General features: G+C 56.7%; 8 protein-coding genes across 8 annotated transcripts; 3 read left to right on the top strand and 5 right to left on the bottom strand.

Annotated features, from left to right (window-relative positions):
- Positions 1-19: 19 nt before the first annotated feature.
- On the bottom strand, positions 20-2,500 carry PHSY_005177 (hypothetical protein; the record flags this gene model as incomplete). The annotated part of the gene is made up of 1 exon (XM_012335788.1): positions 20-2,500. One exon carries the CDS (start codon positions 2,498-2,500, stop codon positions 20-22), a length of 2,481 nt encoding a protein of 826 aa, XP_012191178.1.
- A 451-nt stretch (positions 2,501-2,951) lies between these two features.
- PHSY_005176 (hypothetical protein) lies at positions 2,952-3,369 on the top strand (the record flags this gene model as incomplete). Its single annotated transcript, XM_012335787.1, has 2 exons — positions 2,952-2,991; positions 3,128-3,369. The coding sequence occupies 2 exons, from the start codon at positions 2,952-2,954 to the stop codon at positions 3,367-3,369; spliced, it is 282 nt and encodes a 93-aa protein (XP_012191177.1).
- Positions 3,370-3,394: 25 nt separating this feature from the next.
- On the top strand, positions 3,395-4,355 carry PHSY_005175 (hypothetical protein; the record flags this gene model as incomplete). The annotated part of the gene is made up of 2 exons (XM_012335786.1): positions 3,395-3,682; positions 3,945-4,355. The coding sequence occupies 2 exons, from the start codon at positions 3,395-3,397 to the stop codon at positions 4,353-4,355; spliced, it is 699 nt and encodes a 232-aa protein (XP_012191176.1).
- A 194-nt stretch (positions 4,356-4,549) lies between these two features.
- On the bottom strand, positions 4,550-5,359 carry PHSY_005174 (hypothetical protein; the record flags this gene model as incomplete). The annotated part of the gene is made up of 1 exon (XM_012335785.1): positions 4,550-5,359. One exon carries the CDS (start codon positions 5,357-5,359, stop codon positions 4,550-4,552), a length of 810 nt encoding a protein of 269 aa, XP_012191175.1.
- A 539-nt stretch (positions 5,360-5,898) lies between these two features.
- Positions 5,899-9,936, top strand: PHSY_005173 (hypothetical protein; the record flags this gene model as incomplete). Its single annotated transcript, XM_012335784.1, has 1 exon — positions 5,899-9,936. One exon carries the CDS (start codon positions 5,899-5,901, stop codon positions 9,934-9,936), a length of 4,038 nt encoding a protein of 1,345 aa, XP_012191174.1.
- A 119-nt stretch (positions 9,937-10,055) lies between these two features.
- PHSY_005172 (potential phosphatidylethanolamine N-methyltransferase) lies at positions 10,056-12,998 on the bottom strand (the record flags this gene model as incomplete). Its single annotated transcript, XM_012335783.1, has 1 exon — positions 10,056-12,998. The coding sequence occupies one exon, from the start codon at positions 12,996-12,998 to the stop codon at positions 10,056-10,058; it is 2,943 nt and encodes a 980-aa protein (XP_012191173.1).
- A 247-nt stretch (positions 12,999-13,245) lies between these two features.
- On the bottom strand, positions 13,246-13,671 carry PHSY_005171 (phosphatidylethanolamine N-methyltransferase; the record flags this gene model as incomplete). The annotated part of the gene is made up of 1 exon (XM_012335782.1): positions 13,246-13,671. The coding sequence occupies one exon, from the start codon at positions 13,669-13,671 to the stop codon at positions 13,246-13,248; it is 426 nt and encodes a 141-aa protein (XP_012191172.1).
- An 899-nt stretch (positions 13,672-14,570) lies between these two features.
- On the bottom strand, positions 14,571-16,840 carry PHSY_005170 (polyadenylate-binding protein; the record flags this gene model as incomplete). The annotated part of the gene is made up of 3 exons (XM_012335781.1): positions 14,571-15,797; positions 15,878-16,064; positions 16,149-16,840. 3 exons carry the CDS (start codon positions 16,838-16,840, stop codon positions 14,571-14,573), a joined length of 2,106 nt encoding a protein of 701 aa, XP_012191171.1.
- Positions 16,841-17,452: the final 612 nt, after the last annotated feature.

The raw sequence follows: 17,452 nt of genomic DNA, 5'->3' as shown, positions 1-17,452 counted from the left end.
TGCGTGAAGAAAGATGAGACTATCTCGTCCCGATGAAGATACCCAGGAGCTGTCGGACGACGAGGAAGGGCGCGCGTAGCAGATCACGGACCCAGCTCGATACAAAGTGCGACAGTCCGAGTTGCGCACTCTTCATATCCACTTCCTTGCTTTCCGAGACGAGAGGGTCTTGCCAGAAAGTTCGTACTTCGTCCAGTTGTTCTGCCTCAGAAGGAATCATGGTGTGCGCAGCGTTGTCCGGAATGTTAAGGGGATCATTATCGAGCGAGCCTGGGGCTCCTTCTTCCATTGAAGACGGCCGCACCGCCGGAGTGTTTGGGCTGGAGTTTGATTCTAGGGGCACCGAAATGTGGTACGTCGTCGGATGCGTGCTCTGCGCCGATATTTCCAGTAGGCGAGAGAGCTCATCAAGTTTTGCAGACAGAGCACGGTTGGCGTTTTGACCTGCATTGAAGAGCATCAAGACCATGGCCGTCAGGAAGAGCGTCCAGAGCAGGTGAGATACCGGCAGTATCCAGCTGCTTCCAGTCCGTTGCTTGTTTCGTCCGGACAGATCGCCTTGCCGTGCTACCACAGCCGCTGTACGGTCGGCATTTCTTGAGGAGCCGTCATGCGCTGCGATGATCGCGAGCGCTCGCCGCAAGATCACCTCGGCCTCTTCAAAGTTGATCGCCTTGGTATCTCGCAGGACCAGGCTAGGCTTTTCTTGTTCGTGACTTTGCAGCACTGTTTCGCGCGAGTCAACCAACGAGTCGTTGAGCTGCTCTTCGAGCAGCCACGGCTTCTTCTCGGCGTCAACAGATGCGAGCGTGACCTCTCCAAACGACTGAATCTGAGAAGCAGGCGCGACCAGGCCGCGAGGAAGCTCGGACAGGTCGCCTTTCCGGAACGCTGTGGCAAGTGTCGCTGGGAGCATCATGCTTCCCTTCGCGCAGATCGAGAGAGGCTTGTGAATCTGCAATACTGGCAGCAAGCTCAGGGTGAGTGAAAGCACATTGCTCGAGCTAATTGATGGCTCGGAGGGCTCGGACGAGGGTGTCGATGGAGGAAGCCGGAAGCTGGTGGAAGATTGCAATGAGAATCTGCGCTGTTTGTTCGGTGTTGTTGCGGCGTTGTCGAGCGAAAAGTCAAAGTCGGCGTCGTTAATGCCCTTTGGTGGAGCAACGCTGAGCAAGTCCTCGTCGTCGGCTGTTTGTTGACTCGGCTCTGGCAGAACGACAAGATCGCCTATCTCAAATGCAGATGGTGCTACTTGGCTCGTCGCGAGTGAGCGACCAGACTGCTGACTCGTTGGGGGCGATGAAGATGCAAGAGGGCCAAAGGACCAGCTCAAGATGCCTGTCGATACATCCACTGTTGTCGGGTGCCATTCAAATGGTGACACAGCGGAGTCAAGCTGAAGATAAAGCTGGACTTCGCGGTCGAGCCCAGGAAAGTAGGGGCGATAAAGATGGAGCGTGGCCTCAAATTCAACTGTGGTTGCCTCGTCCTCGGAATCCCCTTGTTCGGCCTTCTGCGGCAGATATCTGATTGTGCTGAGTGCCTTTTCTGCTCGTAGTGCATTCGGCCATACGCGGAGAGGATGACTGACAGAGATGAAATCTCCGGCTTGCTGTGCGGCGATGCGTAGAACGAGTGCGTCGCACGCCTGAAATGGGCCTGCTATGGCGGTGTCGTCATGTTCGGGTTCAGAGTCGTCGACGGAATCGGCACCAAGGAGAGTGAGGTCGGCCTCGTCATCGGAGAGGGAGACGACGCTGGAGGCTCGATGTGATGAGCCTGACGAGTCTTTTCTGCGGAGTGGCTTGCGTATCGCAGAGACTGGCAAGATCGGAGGGTCAACTTCGACGGCCATGCCGTGCAGGCCGAAGGCGGTGTCTATGGACTCGTCCACGGTGAATCGCATGTAGTTGTTCAAGCAGACGGGAACCGCAAGTCTGACCGAGTATGGGGCATACGGCGGCGTTGAGAGAGGCTTGACTTGCAGATGAAGCGTCACCATGTACGCACTGGAGGAAGTGCGGGTTGCGCTTGTATGCTCTGATCTCGGGCTCGGACGGACGGAGGGGCGAATTGTGATTTTTCCATCGTCGCTCTGTACGACCGCTGGCAGATCGGAGTGGTCTCGTCGAGCCGCTGAATGCTTTTCCTTGCTTTTGTCATTGGCTGCATAGTCGATGAAGCTGTCGTTGAGCCCGTGGTCGATTGACAGAGGAATCCCGAGGACGTTGGCAGCAGTGGCAGCCGAGGTTGAAAGTGCGGGGGCGGCACCAGATTCATCGAGACGATGAACGATGGCGTCGTGTAGCTCGACGCCGCCGTGTGCTAGGAGCACATATCCTTCTTTCTTGTGGCTCGTCGGTAAATGAACCTTCAGGTACAGAGTATAGGTGGATGCTGAGTTCGATGCGTGACCTTTGACGACAAGCTTCTTACAGATCCTCGCTTTTGAAGGAGAGCTAGCTGAGCTCGGCGTGGCAGGCAGAGCCGAGGCTGACATGGTGATCTCACGCGCAGCCTTCAGCAGGTTGTCTGTCCCTGCCTCGAGTCCACGGACGATCTAGCTACTTGAACGGTCGCGACAGCTAGCATGGGTGAGGATCAAGTGGAGATGGTAGGAAACGCAGTCGAGGCGGATGGTGCCATACGACTATGCCCAAGAATCTGAGTAGAGTGGAGCATTGGCAGGTGAAAGCAAAGCCACGAAGGTTCCATCACCGCAACGCACTGGCTCAGCTACGCCTCAATCCATGACTGAATTTGTGGTTGAGTGGCAATGTGACATGGTTGAGGAAGGAGTGACTTGTGGAAAGTAACACAAAAGCACACACGCACCGCCTCGCCTCGCCGTGCTGTGCTGTGCTGTGCTGTGCCGTGCCTTTGTGTCTCCAGAGCGCTTTCTTCCAAAAGTGTCACTTTTCGGTGGCGCGTCCATTTCCGCGGCTATTCAAATGTTAGTCGGAACCGAGCGGCTGAGCGCCTTTACCGCACGTGAGAATCCAGGTTGGCCATTTTGGAAGAAATTGTTTTCGAGGCAAAGAGCACAAGCGTCGATGGTTGCACAACCATCTTGAGTCTTGCTTACCTTCTTCAAAGCATCATCCTCTACGGCGACGACATTGCACAGGCAACGACAATGGCGTTCGCATCCAGATCAACAGCCGCTCTCTCGGCACTCCGCCAAATTGGATCGGGCCCGGCTGTCGCATCCAGCTCGCGCAACGTCGTCGCTTCATTCGCAACTTCGGCGTCATCCTCTTACGCCGCTCCAACACCCGAAGATGCCACTGCACGCAAAGCGCCGTACTCAGCCGCTGCCGAGGCATCTCCAGCACCCACAGACTTGAATGCCATCGGACGTGGGCGTAAGTCCGCAGGTCGAGGTCGTCCAAAGATGCTCGCTCCCTTTGACGAGTGGATTCAGTCCGACGCACGCGCCTATAAGCAGCCCAAACCTGGAATGGGGCCCAACTGGATCGGCGATACCCCATTCCCGCTCAATCCCTCCTTCAACCCGCCCGCTCCTATCCGACAGAGCACAAAGACCGAAATCTGGCGTCTGCATGCCAGCGACCCCAAGCAATGGACCATCCGTGCCCTTTCGGAAAAGTTCTCGATCGGTCTGCAGAGGACAGAGGCCATCTTGCGATTGAAGGCGCTCGAGAACGAATGGACATCACAGGTAAGTGCTTTCGCTCGCCCACGAAGCGTGCTCGACCAGCCACACGGACCAGCTCTCGATGCCAAAGCTCAAGTGATGAGTCAACAAATTATTCGATTAGTCTTGAAGACATCCACATGGTTACCAAAATTTTACAATCCTTACTATACTGATCTGCGTATGGCATCGAGAGCCGTCCAAGGCTAGTGGCGGGCATCGCTACGTTGGCAGGATGTTGCTGACATATCTCTTCCTCGTTGACGCTCTTTTGCCGACCCGACAGGACAAGCCACTGCAGAGCGAGTTCCAGTCCAACATGGACCGCCTGCTCGGTGCACAGGATCGCAAGCGCGTACCCGAATCCGAACCCTCTGTGCAATCAACGGACAAATCCGTGCGAGGCACGCAGCACGAAGAGTTCGCCGAAGCCGATCCCCTGGACGTTCCCTCGGTCATCGCGCCAGCACTGGCGCAGGAGAGCCTCAAGCGAGCAAGCATGATCGCAGCATTGCCAAGCGGTGGTCCAGACGTCAACTCCAAAACCTCGACCAAATTGGTCAAGACGAAGAGAGCGCCTCTCTCCATCACCAAGGTTTCTGGTGACTCGTACAAGGGTGCTGGGCGTGTAGAGCGAAACGTGCGTCGGGCAGAGAAGAGGAAGGCGTCCAAGACCCAGACCGGTGCCAGGAAATGATGATGCCAAGAGTCAATCACACTGTACAACACCCATTTGCAGCTCGCATGAGAACATCCTGTCAATGCCACACTGGATACCACATTCTGACTCGCCCCTAGCCCGGCAAAAGGTTAGCGCGTGATCGTGAGAGCCTGCATTGATGATAATGATGATAATGGCGATGATGCTGTTATGCTTGACATTGATGAAAATCATGCGTAGAGAGCGAGGACTCGATCTTCGATGCCGTCGCCGATCCATCGTACGCTCGAGTCTTCCAAACCGACGAGCTCGAGATTGTCGCGTTCGGCGTGGTGAAGCTTTTCAAAGTCGGGTGCCTGACCAGGCGCTGCTGGGTTCATACCTTGCATGGGAGCAGCAGCACCGGACATGGCAGCCATATCGCGCGTTCCATCGGCAGCATTGTCGTCGCCCAAAACAAGTCGGTAGACGGCGTTGAGTCCAAAGAGGGTCAAAAAGTACCAACTGAGAGCCGAGACCCAGGTGACGTCGAGATCCGGAGTCGGGATGTCTCGCTGCAGCATCACCTTGAATCGCACCGTCAGAGGGAAGGGCAACTTAAGCAGTACGAAGCCAGAGAAGAAAAAGTTGATCCAGCCCATAATGACGGTTTGAGGGATCATCATGACCATCTGCTTCTTCATGGGTTCCATCATGGCGTCCATACCGCCAGTCGCTTCAAACGGGTTCTTGGGTCCTTCCTTCTCGTCCTTATCCTTGGGTTGCAGATACTTTCCGTTCGAAAGCGCTTCTGTGAGGAAAGCTTTGCGAGATGCGAACGAGCTGGGCGGAAGCTGAAAGTAGTTTTGACGCAAAGCGGCCGCTCTCGCCATAACTCGTTGCTCTCGAAGCGCGGGGGCCGAGATGCTCTTGGGCGGCGAATTGAGGAGCGTGATGACATTGTGTCGTAGCACACCCACCAGGATCATGACCACCAGGATGGGGATCAACACCCAGTCGCGGATGGCGCTGTCGAGGAACAAGGACTGTTCAAGAGCCATCTTATTTGAGATCCGATCGCTGATCGCGATGCTGAGCTGGAGGACAAGTTGTGGTCAAGACGGTGTTGGTTGCGCAACACGATGGAGATCGATCCGTCGATTGTGAGTCTGTGCGACTTTGCGCGCCCGTTCCACCTCCAAAATATGCGTCAGTGTCGGCCTTGGAGCCTTAACACACTTCACTTTTCAGAAAAGGGTCCTTTTAAGCACACGAGCTTGTTCGCGCTCTGCTGCCTCTGTTTTTCTCTCAGTCCGCTTCTCTTCTCCACAAGCGAGGTCGCAGTGTGTGACTTTGCGTACCACTGCACTCGACCTCGCATCTCCGCTTTGACCACCGTCTTCTAGCCATCGAATAGCAAGTCTCCAACAGCTTGGTCACGGCGACCTCTACGCCCTTTGCCATCACGTGCGCGGTGCGAGACGCTCCAAAATGCTCCATCCATGAGCAGCCTCGTTCACAGCGAACAGACACTCAACCCCTCGTTGGACACGGGTCACGACAGCCTGCTCGAGCTGCTCTTCTCGAGCCGGCCGCCGGTATGACCGAACCTTTGCTCGGGATCATCCTGGCCACTTCGTCTTCGCGCGGCGACCAAATCGTCTTTCGCTGGCCCAACAACCCCAGATTGTCGAAGCGATATTCAAAAGTCAAGTACTATACCGATGCACGCCCCTCCCGCGTGAATCGTAGCCAGCTCGACGACGAGCTCGACCCCGTGCGTCAAAAAGCAAAATGGGACCATCACGATGAGGATGACGACGATAACGCAAACGGCCAATCGGACGATGCCGGTCAGAGCGACACCCCTTCTTCTTCTGACGTCGAGGATTCCGACGGAACTCTGGCCGACGATGACGAGAATCGCTCTGTTCGTGACCGCGCAGAGACAGTAGCCTCTCACGGTCGATCCAAATCAGGCGCAGCGACGTCTGTAAGCCGCTCCAAAAGCAAGACTCGTCGACCGCTGCTGAGCATGGAAGAGGCCTCGCATAGCGTCAGGTCCAACGATCGTCAGACTGCAGCTCACAAGGATGTCACCGACGCCCACGACAAAGCTCCAGACTCGGACGCGGGCACGTCCAAAGAGCTCTCGCCCGAGGAGAGGGCGAAACGCGAGGAAAGAGCTGCCAGAGCCTACAAGACCTATCTCGGGTACGATATCGACATTCTCGCCAGCATCCTCAACCCTCGAACTGCACTCGCCCACCAGAAATTCGAACTAGTCGTAGACGATCTCGCCTTCCTCGGTCACCCAGTGGCAGCACACCCCGAAAGAGGCTGGGACGAGGAGGGCAACGAAACGCTTCAGTCTGATCGTGATTCTCAAGGCGAAACGTCGACGGCTCAGTCACAGCAACGAGGTCGGTCAGGGCTTCGCAAGGAGATTCGACCTTTTGACCCGCCCAATGGCATAGATGGCTCTAACGATGGAACGGACATCTCGGCAAGCACCGGCGCCAAGTCTAGGCATGCTTCACGGACGCGCATCGAGAAGCCTGATGACGCTCCCTCCTCACGCGCCAAAGCACCGCTGACTCAGTTCCACCTTGTCCTAGTTTTGGATCGACCCGATCCCTCTACGGCTTTGCCAACCATGGACCTTTCTTCATGGCTCCAACTGTTCTACGACAACATTGTCTTCAAGATGACCGCTGCACTCTTTGCCGAGCAGCAAAGAGTCGACTATGTCGGCCGCGAGACTGAAAAGCTCCTCGCCCTCCGCGAACGGTGCATGGATGATGGGCAGGCTTACTCTGCCTACGCGGCTCAATGCCTCGGAATATCTTCGCTTGCTAGGTGCATCCGCGACCTGTACAAGTGCATCAGCACCTCGTCCGACGCATTCCTTACGGTCAACGACAGCATCGAGGTCCATACTCAGCTCCCGCCTATCCTCCAGGATCCAACCAATCTGCACAAGATGATCGACATCGAGACCGAGCTCGACTCGAATGACCCCATCTTTCTCAGCGGCGGCGGCTTTGCAGGCCGCGGCAAGGAGAATGCCCAAGAAGATGGCACCGGCGGTACCTACGATCGCTTACTCGCCATGACACCAGCTCAGCTCAGCTTTGAGGAGTGGTGCCGGACTACCGGGCCATATCTCTTGCCATGGAAGACACTTCTGCTCTTACATGACCAAGTTGATGATGGTATCACACCACCAGTCATGGCCAGCTCAGGTCAGGCAGGGCTCGCCTCGCCGGGAGGCGGTGGAGTGCAGCCACACGAAGGAGACGGCGGCTTCGAACGGCTGACTCGCAACTTCAAGTCACTGTTTGTCCCCAGCCTGTACAACTCGCTCAACTTCGGCAATGTCGCAGACATGTTCGAGTGGAACCTTTACGACGATGTGTATCCTATGGTCCGGCACTTGCTTTATTACAAGCAGGCCAGAGTCATCGACGTCCCGCGTCCTGGTCACGTCTACGCCATTTCGCCTCTCTTTGACTTTGCGCGCCTCAGACCCCTGTCTCACGTCTGGGCCGAGACGTTTCCAGATCTGGCCCCACTTCCAGTTTTTCTCTCACAGCTGTCATCTTCGACGTCTCGCACGCTCAGCAACCTCTTGCCAGCCAGGCATCAAAAGGAGCTTGCCTTGGATGTGCTTATCTGGCTCCTCCGTCGCGACGTCGTGGTCAAGATGCATGTTCGACTCCGACTCGTTGCCACTGAGAGCGTAATGCGCCGCACAGCCGAGAGGAGAAGGGAAAGACACGAAAGGCATCGCGCTAGGAAAGAGAAGAAGCGACAGAGAGCGGCAAAGGTTGAAGCGAAGCGCATGCGCAAGTCGCAAGCCGAGGAACAGCAGAGACGGAAAGCGGCAGAGAAGGCGGCGCGTGCAGAGGCACTGCAACAAGAGCAGCAGCCAGGCTTGTCCGAGGAAAGAGGCAGGAGTAGGGAGAGGGAAACGTCAAACGACGTGGGCGGACCGGATACAGCGCGGACATCAGGGAGAGGACTCGCTGTCGAGAGTGAGGCTGTAGATGCCAGCGCTGGTGGTCTTACTCAGGGAGATGCACAAAACTCTGGGCTGAGCGTGTCGCGTCCTCCCATCCTGGTCGACCCAGACAGCGTGGCAGAGGCTGCGGCTGTTGCAACCGCCATCGCAGGCTCCGGTGAGGAGCGTCGATCCGATAGCCATGAGCATGGACGTCAACATCATCATCACCACCATCATCACCACCACCATCATCATCATCGCCACCACCAGCGCCGTCAGCAGCACGCGAATGATGCCAGCACTGGCCCAGACTCCACCGCTGCAGTCTCCGACAAGGCGCCTATCCCTATCGCCCCACGACCAAAATTCGACGAGCTCAAATTCGAACGTCGACCTGTGCTCCGCTCCCGCTCGCCGTCTACCGCGATGGTGGCTGCAGGAGGCAGCACCGGCCTCTCTGTCAGCTTTGGTAACCTGAGCGATCGCGGCGAGCTCATACGCAGAGCGCGTGCAGACACAACCGGCTCATCGTCGTCCGGCGGAGGGCTTACAAGGAGCAGGACCCGCGGCGAAGGGATGAGCATGACGCCGACGACGTCGCAACAGAGTCGACCGAATACTCCGAATGTGGTGGGTCGAAACATCCCTTCGCACATCCGGGATCGTTCAACTGGAGGCGACAGGTCGAACATGTCATCCAGTGCGGAGGGTGGCAGCATCCCGCGTCGTGCGAGACGGGCGACCAGTTCAGCAGGGTGGGGCGGTCGGAGAGGCGTAGCGAGATCTAGGTCGCCTTCGCGAGCGAGGATGAGAATTAAGGGTTTTGGTGCTGGTGCCGAGGTCGAAATTGATGACGAGGGCGAGGATGAGGCGGAAGAGGTGATAGGGATGGACGAGGATGTCGAGGAGCGTGAAGTGTCGCGAGATGCAGACGAGACCGGAGCTAGTCAGCTTGCAGCGAAGCTCAACGCTCTACAGGTGGATGATAAGGGCAAGATGGCAAAGAGACGAATCTCGACCGCGAGCGAGAGACCTGACATTCCACCGCCGAGCGAGAGCAATAACAGCGATGGTGTTAGCGATCGCGCGAGTCGATGCGGCTGCTCGAGACACAACTCGACCCACTCGTCTTCGTCGTCGTCATCATCGTCCTCGGGCGACATATCGTCATCCGACCTTTCGCTCTCCTCCGATCTCGAATCGGATCCTTCCGCCTCCGAGTCGGACAGTCACCTTCGTCAACATCGTCCATCACCAAACTCTTCCTCGTCCCTCTCACCCACCTCGTCGCCCAACCTCGCACACTCTCGTCCGCATCACTCTCGCCACTCGACGTTTTCGCGCACCACCTCGACGCACGCAGCCCCCGCTGTCGCTGAAACATCCAGCACGTACGCCGACAGCCTGATCGTCGAACCGGCGCGCGCCTCCCGCCGCGAGAATGAGTACATCGCCACGATGGTGGAGAACAAAGACGCGACCACCACCAAGCTCTTCTTCCGCCTCTTGCCGTATCTGAACGGCAAACATACGATCGATGAGATCGAGTACAGGGTGGGCATGAGGAGGAGGGATATAAGAAGGTTGTTGAAGACGTTTAGGGAGTTTATTGTTACTTTTATGCATCCGTGAGAGGTGCGATTTGGGGGGAAAGTATTTACAGCGGTGAGGAGATGGGAAGAGAGAATGCAAGACTTTCTATGTATGTCGATCCCTTGATCCTTGTGTGCGATTTGCCGTTGGTGAGAATTTCATCCCATCCTGGGCGTAAATCCAGGGCGCAAAACTTTCGACCCCTCGACGACGTCCTTCGCCAACCTGGTGACGTTCGCCTCTGCGATGATGACCTCCGGACTCAGCTCGAGATCGAACGCGAAGCGGATAGCTTTGGAGATGCGCGTTGCCTGTTGGCGGTCCCAGATGGTGAAGTCGTCGCTGTCGGTGGAAGCGGCGGGGTTGACGAGCGGTGGTGCGGAGGAGGTGTCGATGGCGGTGTCGGGTTGGGAGATGGAGAGGCGGAGGGGACGGGTGGTGGGGGTGGAGTGGTGGACGATGGTGCGGATGATGTCGGTGGTTTGGGCGAGGAGGTCTTCGTCGCTGGGAAGGTGGGTGGGGAGGGTGTTGACGTAGATCTCGATGGGGTGGGAGCGCGCGAGCACGTTGTGTTTGCCGTCATGGTGGTATCTGAACTCGTACTTTCCGGGTACCCAGGGAAGTTTGTCATCGCGGAAGACCGAGATACCTTGGACGGGCTCGCCGGCTTCTTTAATCGTGTCGTTTTGCTTCGATCCCTGATGCACGTCGCCTACCCACTCCTCGTGCGCAACGCCTAGCCACTTGCCCTGACTCGAGATCTTTGTCACCTGCGCACTCTCATCCGCCCCTTTCTTGCCACCAAACCTCTCCAGCAAATACACCCCAATCCAGTCTCTCCTAGAGTGGTTCCCAGCCGCCTTCCACTCGACTCGAATCGGCTCTCCCAAATGAAACCTCTCACCAACCACCTTCAACCCATACTTGCTCTTATCCACCCCACCCAGCTTCAGATCATCCTCAACCCTCACAATCAACAACCTATCCTTGGATTGTTGCAACAACACTTTCGTCTCCTCCAGCATACCCTCGAATCTCGGTCTGGATTGACGGAAGAACTCTTCAAAGGCGTCCGTCGCATCGCGTTGCACCTTTTCGAGTGTGCCTTGAACGTTCTTGACCGTCGGATGCTCCTGAGCGAGGCGGAAGAGGTCGGAATCCTTTGCCGCCACCCATTGGGATTTGAGTTGTTTCGTGAGACCCGAATCTTTTCGCAGAGCTGCTTCTCCGTAGAGCTTTCGCATGTGAGGACCTTCGACAAAGCTCAAGAAACCCCAATGCGAAATGTATGAGATGATCGCCATGAGAAGTGTCAGCTTGGATCCCGAAACGAGAGCAAGGCCGAAGAAGGCTGCTCCACCCATGCTCCTCTCTGGGTTGTTGAGGAACCGATAGATTCCAGTGTAGTATAGCTGATGCGGATACTCGTCGACAAAAAAGTCGCCGTACAGCCATCCGAAAGGTCCCAGCACTTCATACGACGAATTGGCAGTCCACGCATGCAAAGCCACCAACATCAAGCCCAGGGTGTGTCGCAAGAGCTCCGGTCCAACCGTCCAGTCTTGTCCGATGGGAGTGTAGCAGTTGAATGCGAGCGCACCGAACGAAATGTAAGTCATGACGAGCGAAGTGTTGTAGACCACCTTCCAATGACCAAAGGCTTCGAAGACGGCATCTTGAGGTTGAGCGTAGTGGTAGTGCTTGAGAAAGTGGCGCACGATCCATTTCGATTCGGATTGACGCGAGAGAGCGATTCCCAAACCGAACGAATGGAAGGTTCGCCAGGCGAGGGCGTTGATGAAGAGCAGCGTTAATCTCGGGGTTTGAGACAGGGAGGGAAGGAGGAGAGGGGAAAGAGAGTAGATCGAGGCAATGACGAGCAGGAAGTCATTGGAACGCATAAGGTCTATGTTTCGGAAGACGACGGTATCCTTGCGGAAGATCCGATGATGTAGGTCGTGAAGCGTGGTGACGGGACGCTGCTGTTTCTCGAGGAGATGTTGTTGGATCGCATCGTTGGAGGACGAGGAAGCGCGAAGGGCGTCACGCCTCAAGGCTCGGCCATGACCATCGTCTGAGGCCTCGTCATCGGTGGTGATGGCTGTCGAGCCTTCGGTCTGGCTAGGAGTAGCATTAGTATCGTTGCCGGACTGAGAGGGGCGAGAGTTCTGCTTGGGCGTGCCCATAATCCGGTTCGTGGCTTCGTCCCCATCATCGCTCAGGCTTGGTCGCGCGGTCTCCGCATCTTCAGCGGCGTGAGCCGCTTTCCGGGATGCAGCGTTGAACGGTGCTTGACGTAGGGGAACGCGGGCAGCGATCGGCTTCCTTTCCCCGTAGGTGCGCTCGATGTGTGGTCCTTCGAAAAATGTCATGAACAGGAACTGCGAAAAGTGAGCAGCCAGGGAGACGAACAGCACAGCATAGCTGCCACTGACGAGCGACAATCCGTAGTAGCCGGCGTAGCCAATCGAGTACATGGGATCGGGAGCGATCTCGTACACGCCATCGAAGACGAGACTCTGAAGGCAGAGGAAGAAGCAATCGCCCCAGTACCATGCGTAGTCCTTGACGACACGGTGAGCGTCGATCTTGACCCAGAGGTTGAAAAAGATGAGGGTCCAGCCTGCGATCCAGCGCAGAACGTGCATGGCCACCGAGTGGCCCTCAGGCAGCCTGGTGCAAGAGAAGGCGAAGAGCGAATAGGCGACAAAGTCGTTGAGCAAGATGACGTCGACGATGCTTCGGAACATGAGCCAGACGTTGTAATCGAGCGGCATAGCATCGAATACGTAATCGCTGTCCATCTTGGTGACGAGCTGCTGCTTGACCCAGTTGTGGACGCGTGGTCGGCGGTTTGCATCCATCCAACCGTTCTGCTTGACTTGACGGATGATCCAGCCCTTTTCGCTCTGCTGCTTGAGTATCCAGCCGAGGCCAGCATTGTAGGATGCACGCCAAAAGGCGAAGTAGACGAAGAAGAACACCTGAGCCGCACGACGAGAAAGAGCAAAGTAGAGGATGATCTGAAGGGAGAGGGAGACTACGGTGACGATGTCGAGCGGTGTCTTTGGCTGTCTTGGATCAAAGATGGACGAGAGCATGTCAGGCGTGTGCGGCACGGTAAAGACTGGGTTGAGGCAATGCCATGATCGACAGCGGTGTTCCAACAGCAGGTTGAGAGTGATGAGCGCATTGCGATGTGCGATGCGAAGGAGAGAGGAGCAGAGAGATGGAAGGTAGCAAGGGTAAGAGGCCGGCCCAGGCAGGGAAAGCAGAAGTCAAGGAGGGCAGCGGGAAGAATGTCAGTCGGATGTCACACGATTCGGCTGCAGTGGAACTAGGGTCTGATCAGCCGAATGCATTGTCGGAACGGAACTCAATTGACCGGTACAAGGTAGCGGCAGAGCTGTCAAAGCTTGCAGAGGGATAGGAGAGGGGACAAGGCCCGAATGGGCTTCGCTTCGAGTGGTGTCGTGCCGGGGCAGAGTTGGGCCGCGGCCCAACTAGTGAACCACCGGCATCGTTCGCATGCATGAGTCGAACGTAGGGAAAGCTGCAGGGCCACTTACCTGTACCATCGGGAGTCCTGCCGAGCACTTTGACATCTTGATGCGGCGTCGTCTTGTCCTTGGAGTCTTTTTGATCCTGTCCGAGGGTGGGACTGGCGAGCTCGGTAGAATCGGAGCGTGGCGAGTCCTGCGTGCGGCCCGACTGGGTGTTTCGGTTGCGCAGACCCTCGGACGAGACAGCGCTCGTCGATTTAGTGGCGGCCATGCTCAAAGACAGAACGTCAGTATCGACGTTCGATGAGCAGCGTGGGGAGGAATGAGATGATGGTAGCGAAGGGTCAATGTGGTGCGTAACCGGGTGAGTGAGAACGTGGGCGCAGCGGCGACGACCTGCCCAAGCGCGGATTCGCTTCGCTGCTTGTGCGCTCTCTCAGAGTCGGAATGAAAAAGCGAAAGACTCGCGTGGCTCTGATCTTCTAATTTCTTCTGATCTCGGCTTTTCCGACTGGAAATCGCAGTCCTAAGCCGAACGCTTTCGCTGTGTCGCGTGCTTGCACAGCGTAAAGAAGACCCGTGTCAAACGCCATAAAAGCTTGACTGTATTTCGGTCACCTCGGACAAACGACCGACGTCGATCAGGGTCTTGACTTCTCGACTCTCTGAAATGCAGGACCTTCACACAGGCAGAAGGCGATCTTTCGTCGCCAAGAGATCGCTGTCACGGCATCTTGTAGGTAGCGAGATCCGGGCGATGGGCTCAAGGGACAATTGGTATCAGACAGCCTGGTAATTGACAGAGATGCCGCGCTCGTGTGACCAGAGCAAGTCCCCTCCGAGGCTTTCCAGATCTTACAGGATCTTCGGACTGAAAGGGAGAGTGCATTCGATTGTTGGGATGAGTTGCGTGTCACCCGCAGCTTGTCCGTTTTGGCTCTCCGAGATTGTCATCGGCTTGCCCGATGCACCATCCTTTCTTCCACAGACTGTTCCGCACAGATACGCATCTATCTTGCACAACAGCACCGCCCTGACCAGCTCAGATCCCAACGCCAGAAATCAATTCCTTCATTGAAAAGCGATGCAATGACGAGCCGGCAAGAGAAAGAGCTAGAGAACATCCAAACAAACCGAAACATACTGTCCAAAATTCCCTTTACGCGACTGTCAGTGTCCGAGCCTGAGGTCGCGGATCTGGATCTCGACACTGAGGCTGTCGTCCTCGTCACAGCTTACATCGCTGCTGCCGGATGGGCTGGTCGTGCTGACGATCGACGTGTCTGCGACCGCCTCGGGACCTTCATCGATCGAGTTGTCTGCCGACACAGCAGCGCGCACGCGGTCGGGCATTCCGAGTGCTGCGCGGATTCGCGTCTGGGCAGCGAGCATCGCCATGGGGTCCGACACGGCTCGCACACCAGTCGAGTCGCTCTTGCTAGCAAGATCGCGGGCATTGTCTCTGTTTCGGTTGCGCATATGTCGGCTGCCACCGTAGCCAGGCTTGAGGGTCGGGGTCGGAGCTTCGTTCCCACTCTTGAAGGTGGCATCGCGGTGCTCCATGTAGTGGGCGTGGCGGTGAGCTGGAGTCAGACCAGGAGGCGGAATGAATGGAACAGCTGCATAGCCGGCGGGATGGCCACCGAATGGTTTGTCTTCAATCCACTCCCTACCGGCAACGGGCGACATGAAGTACGGGCGTTCGAAGGTGCCGCCCTCGGCACCAGAGACCATCACCCTCGCAGCCGTTTCGGACGGGATCATGCCAGACGGCAGCGTAGGTGCTGAGTGCGTGAGAGGCCACGCCGCAGAGTCCGGCCAGTGAATTCCGAGCCCGACTCTGCCCATTTTGCTCTGATCAGCGAAGGGGGGATTCGACATCGGCAGGGGCGGACCGTGCAGAGAGTGAGAGTTGAGTCGAGCATGTGCTACAGCAACATTCAACTCGCTTGCCGACCTGATCCGCTCCGCTGCGCCGTGCTGCCAAAAGCTTTCAGGGCCACGCGTATCAGCGGCCATCATCGGATGATGCGGATTGCGTTGAGAAGGGAACAATCCAAGCGACTCCAATGTTTGCTTCTGGCTCACATTGTGTTTGAGGTGCTTCTGCGCTTCGCTGTCCGCGAACCTTACCTGCAGCGGCAGCGTCGTTCCCGGCAGCATTCTGCCGTGCAGCCTCTCGATGCACTCCTTGGCCGTGGCACGGTCGAACAGTCGAACGAAGCCTACTCCTCGATTTTCGCCATGGACGTCGTAGAGGATCTTGAGACTTGCGATCGGGTAGGGCGCAAACAGCTGTTCGAGCTGCAGAACGGTGAACTTGAGGGGAAGATTGCTCAGATAGACGTTGGTCGAGGAGGTGTCTGCCATTCGACGGAGTCTGGCTGAAAACGATTCCTGTTGGAAGCAAGGGAGGAGGTCGATCAGCGCCTGGACATAGCGGGCGAGCAGAGAAGAGGAAAGGCAGGAGAACGTACCTTAGCGAAGGAAGCGATGAAACCGTGAGAGTTGAGCCACTCGACGGCATGTCTGGCCATCTCATTACTGGCGTACATGAGGAAGCCAAACCCTTTGCACATCCCAGTCTGTCGATCAATCATCGATTTGTGACTGATCACCACTCCGCATGCTGAGCCGAGAAGGTACAGCATATGGTCGTTCATCCTGTTTGCGGCGAGATGATCAGCGAAGGATGTCGACTTGTCAGCTTTCTTCCGGGTCCCAGAGACTCAGCATCGTCACACTTACTCGGTCGGCAGGCCATTAACGTAGACGTTGGTCTCGTCGCTCATATCCATTTCGCGTCTGGCCGATGCTTGGTAAGCAGCTCCTTCGACCCCGTGCGTCGAGGCGCGAGGGAAGTGTCTGAATGCCGGCGGCTGCTGTCGGACCGTGTCAGGCCGAAAGGCGTGTTGACCAATGTAATCGCTCGTCTCGGGGCGCAACAATCGCCACCTGTCAGTGCGCCAATTTTCGCCCTGTTCCAATCGAGGCGTTGGGGGCTGTTGATCATCGCGTCGATATGCGTCTGCCGCCATCCTCGGCTGATCGCCGTTGTCGGCTTCAGTCACCAAAGTCGCCGACGTCGGAGCAGGGGAGATTGTGGCCGGTGCGAGTTTTGAACCGAGTTCAAAATCGAGTGTGGAGCCGGCAGCTTTGCGGTCCAGTGGACTCGGTTGATCGTGCTCGTTGAGGGCGGCGGATGGGGTCTTGCGAGAGATACGCGGTCGCCAGGGCGTAGCGGGCGCATCAATGCGGGGTTTACGTGGTTCCTTGCCAGCAGTCACTCGCTTTCCGTTGCTGCAGCGAGTAGCTGTGGTTGTAGGCGGCGGCATGCGATTGAATGCCTTTATCTTGGAGGAGTGGAGAGGAGGACTCTTGCAAGACATCGTCGGAATGTCTTCGGCGCGGAAGAGCATCCGATCGCTGCGAGGTATCATGGAGTCGGAGGGGACACTGGGTGTAGCAAAGATTGTATGCGAATGTGCGAAACGAGGCTTCGAGCAGGAAAAGACACGAGCTTGACAGGAAAGGCAGGATGAAGGGGGACAGAAAAGAAGCGACCTCGCCTGTTGGGTTGGCCTTATATCCTTTCCTTGATGCTGCAAAGCTCTCGCTGCGAGCGAGTTGCTACTTCGAGCAAAGACCAGAGATGTTTACACTATATGCTATCTCGTTCCGGAACAAGATGTGCACGCTGGATCTGCAACGCGCGTCGATCCACGCTGTGCAGCTCTGACGAGCGCCGACACGAAACTTTTGCTGCACACAGCATACACCTTGACCCTCGCGCTCGTTTACCTTGTCTTCGACTTCTACACTCTCAGCTCGCCTCTGTCTCGCGTTACGGTCCAGCCACACCTGCAAGCGTGTGCAATTCTCGGCTCCTTCTTCTCAGTACGTTCACAGCCACCGAGTGAGACCGAAGCGAGCATCTCTGGCTGCACGAAAGTTCCCCTACGCCACGAAGTTGGTGCAGTGCTGGAGGTCCGAATGATTCCTTTGGACGAAATTGATGATTCGTGCGTGTGATAGTGATACAGTCAGCGTCC

This window comes from Pseudozyma hubeiensis, assembly GCF_000403515.1.
Source record: "Pseudozyma hubeiensis SY62 DNA, scaffold: PHS47, whole genome shotgun sequence".
NCBI lineage: Eukaryota > Fungi > Basidiomycota > Ustilaginomycetes > Ustilaginales > Ustilaginaceae > Pseudozyma > Pseudozyma hubeiensis.
This window is presented reverse-complemented; position numbering and strand designations above follow the sequence as displayed.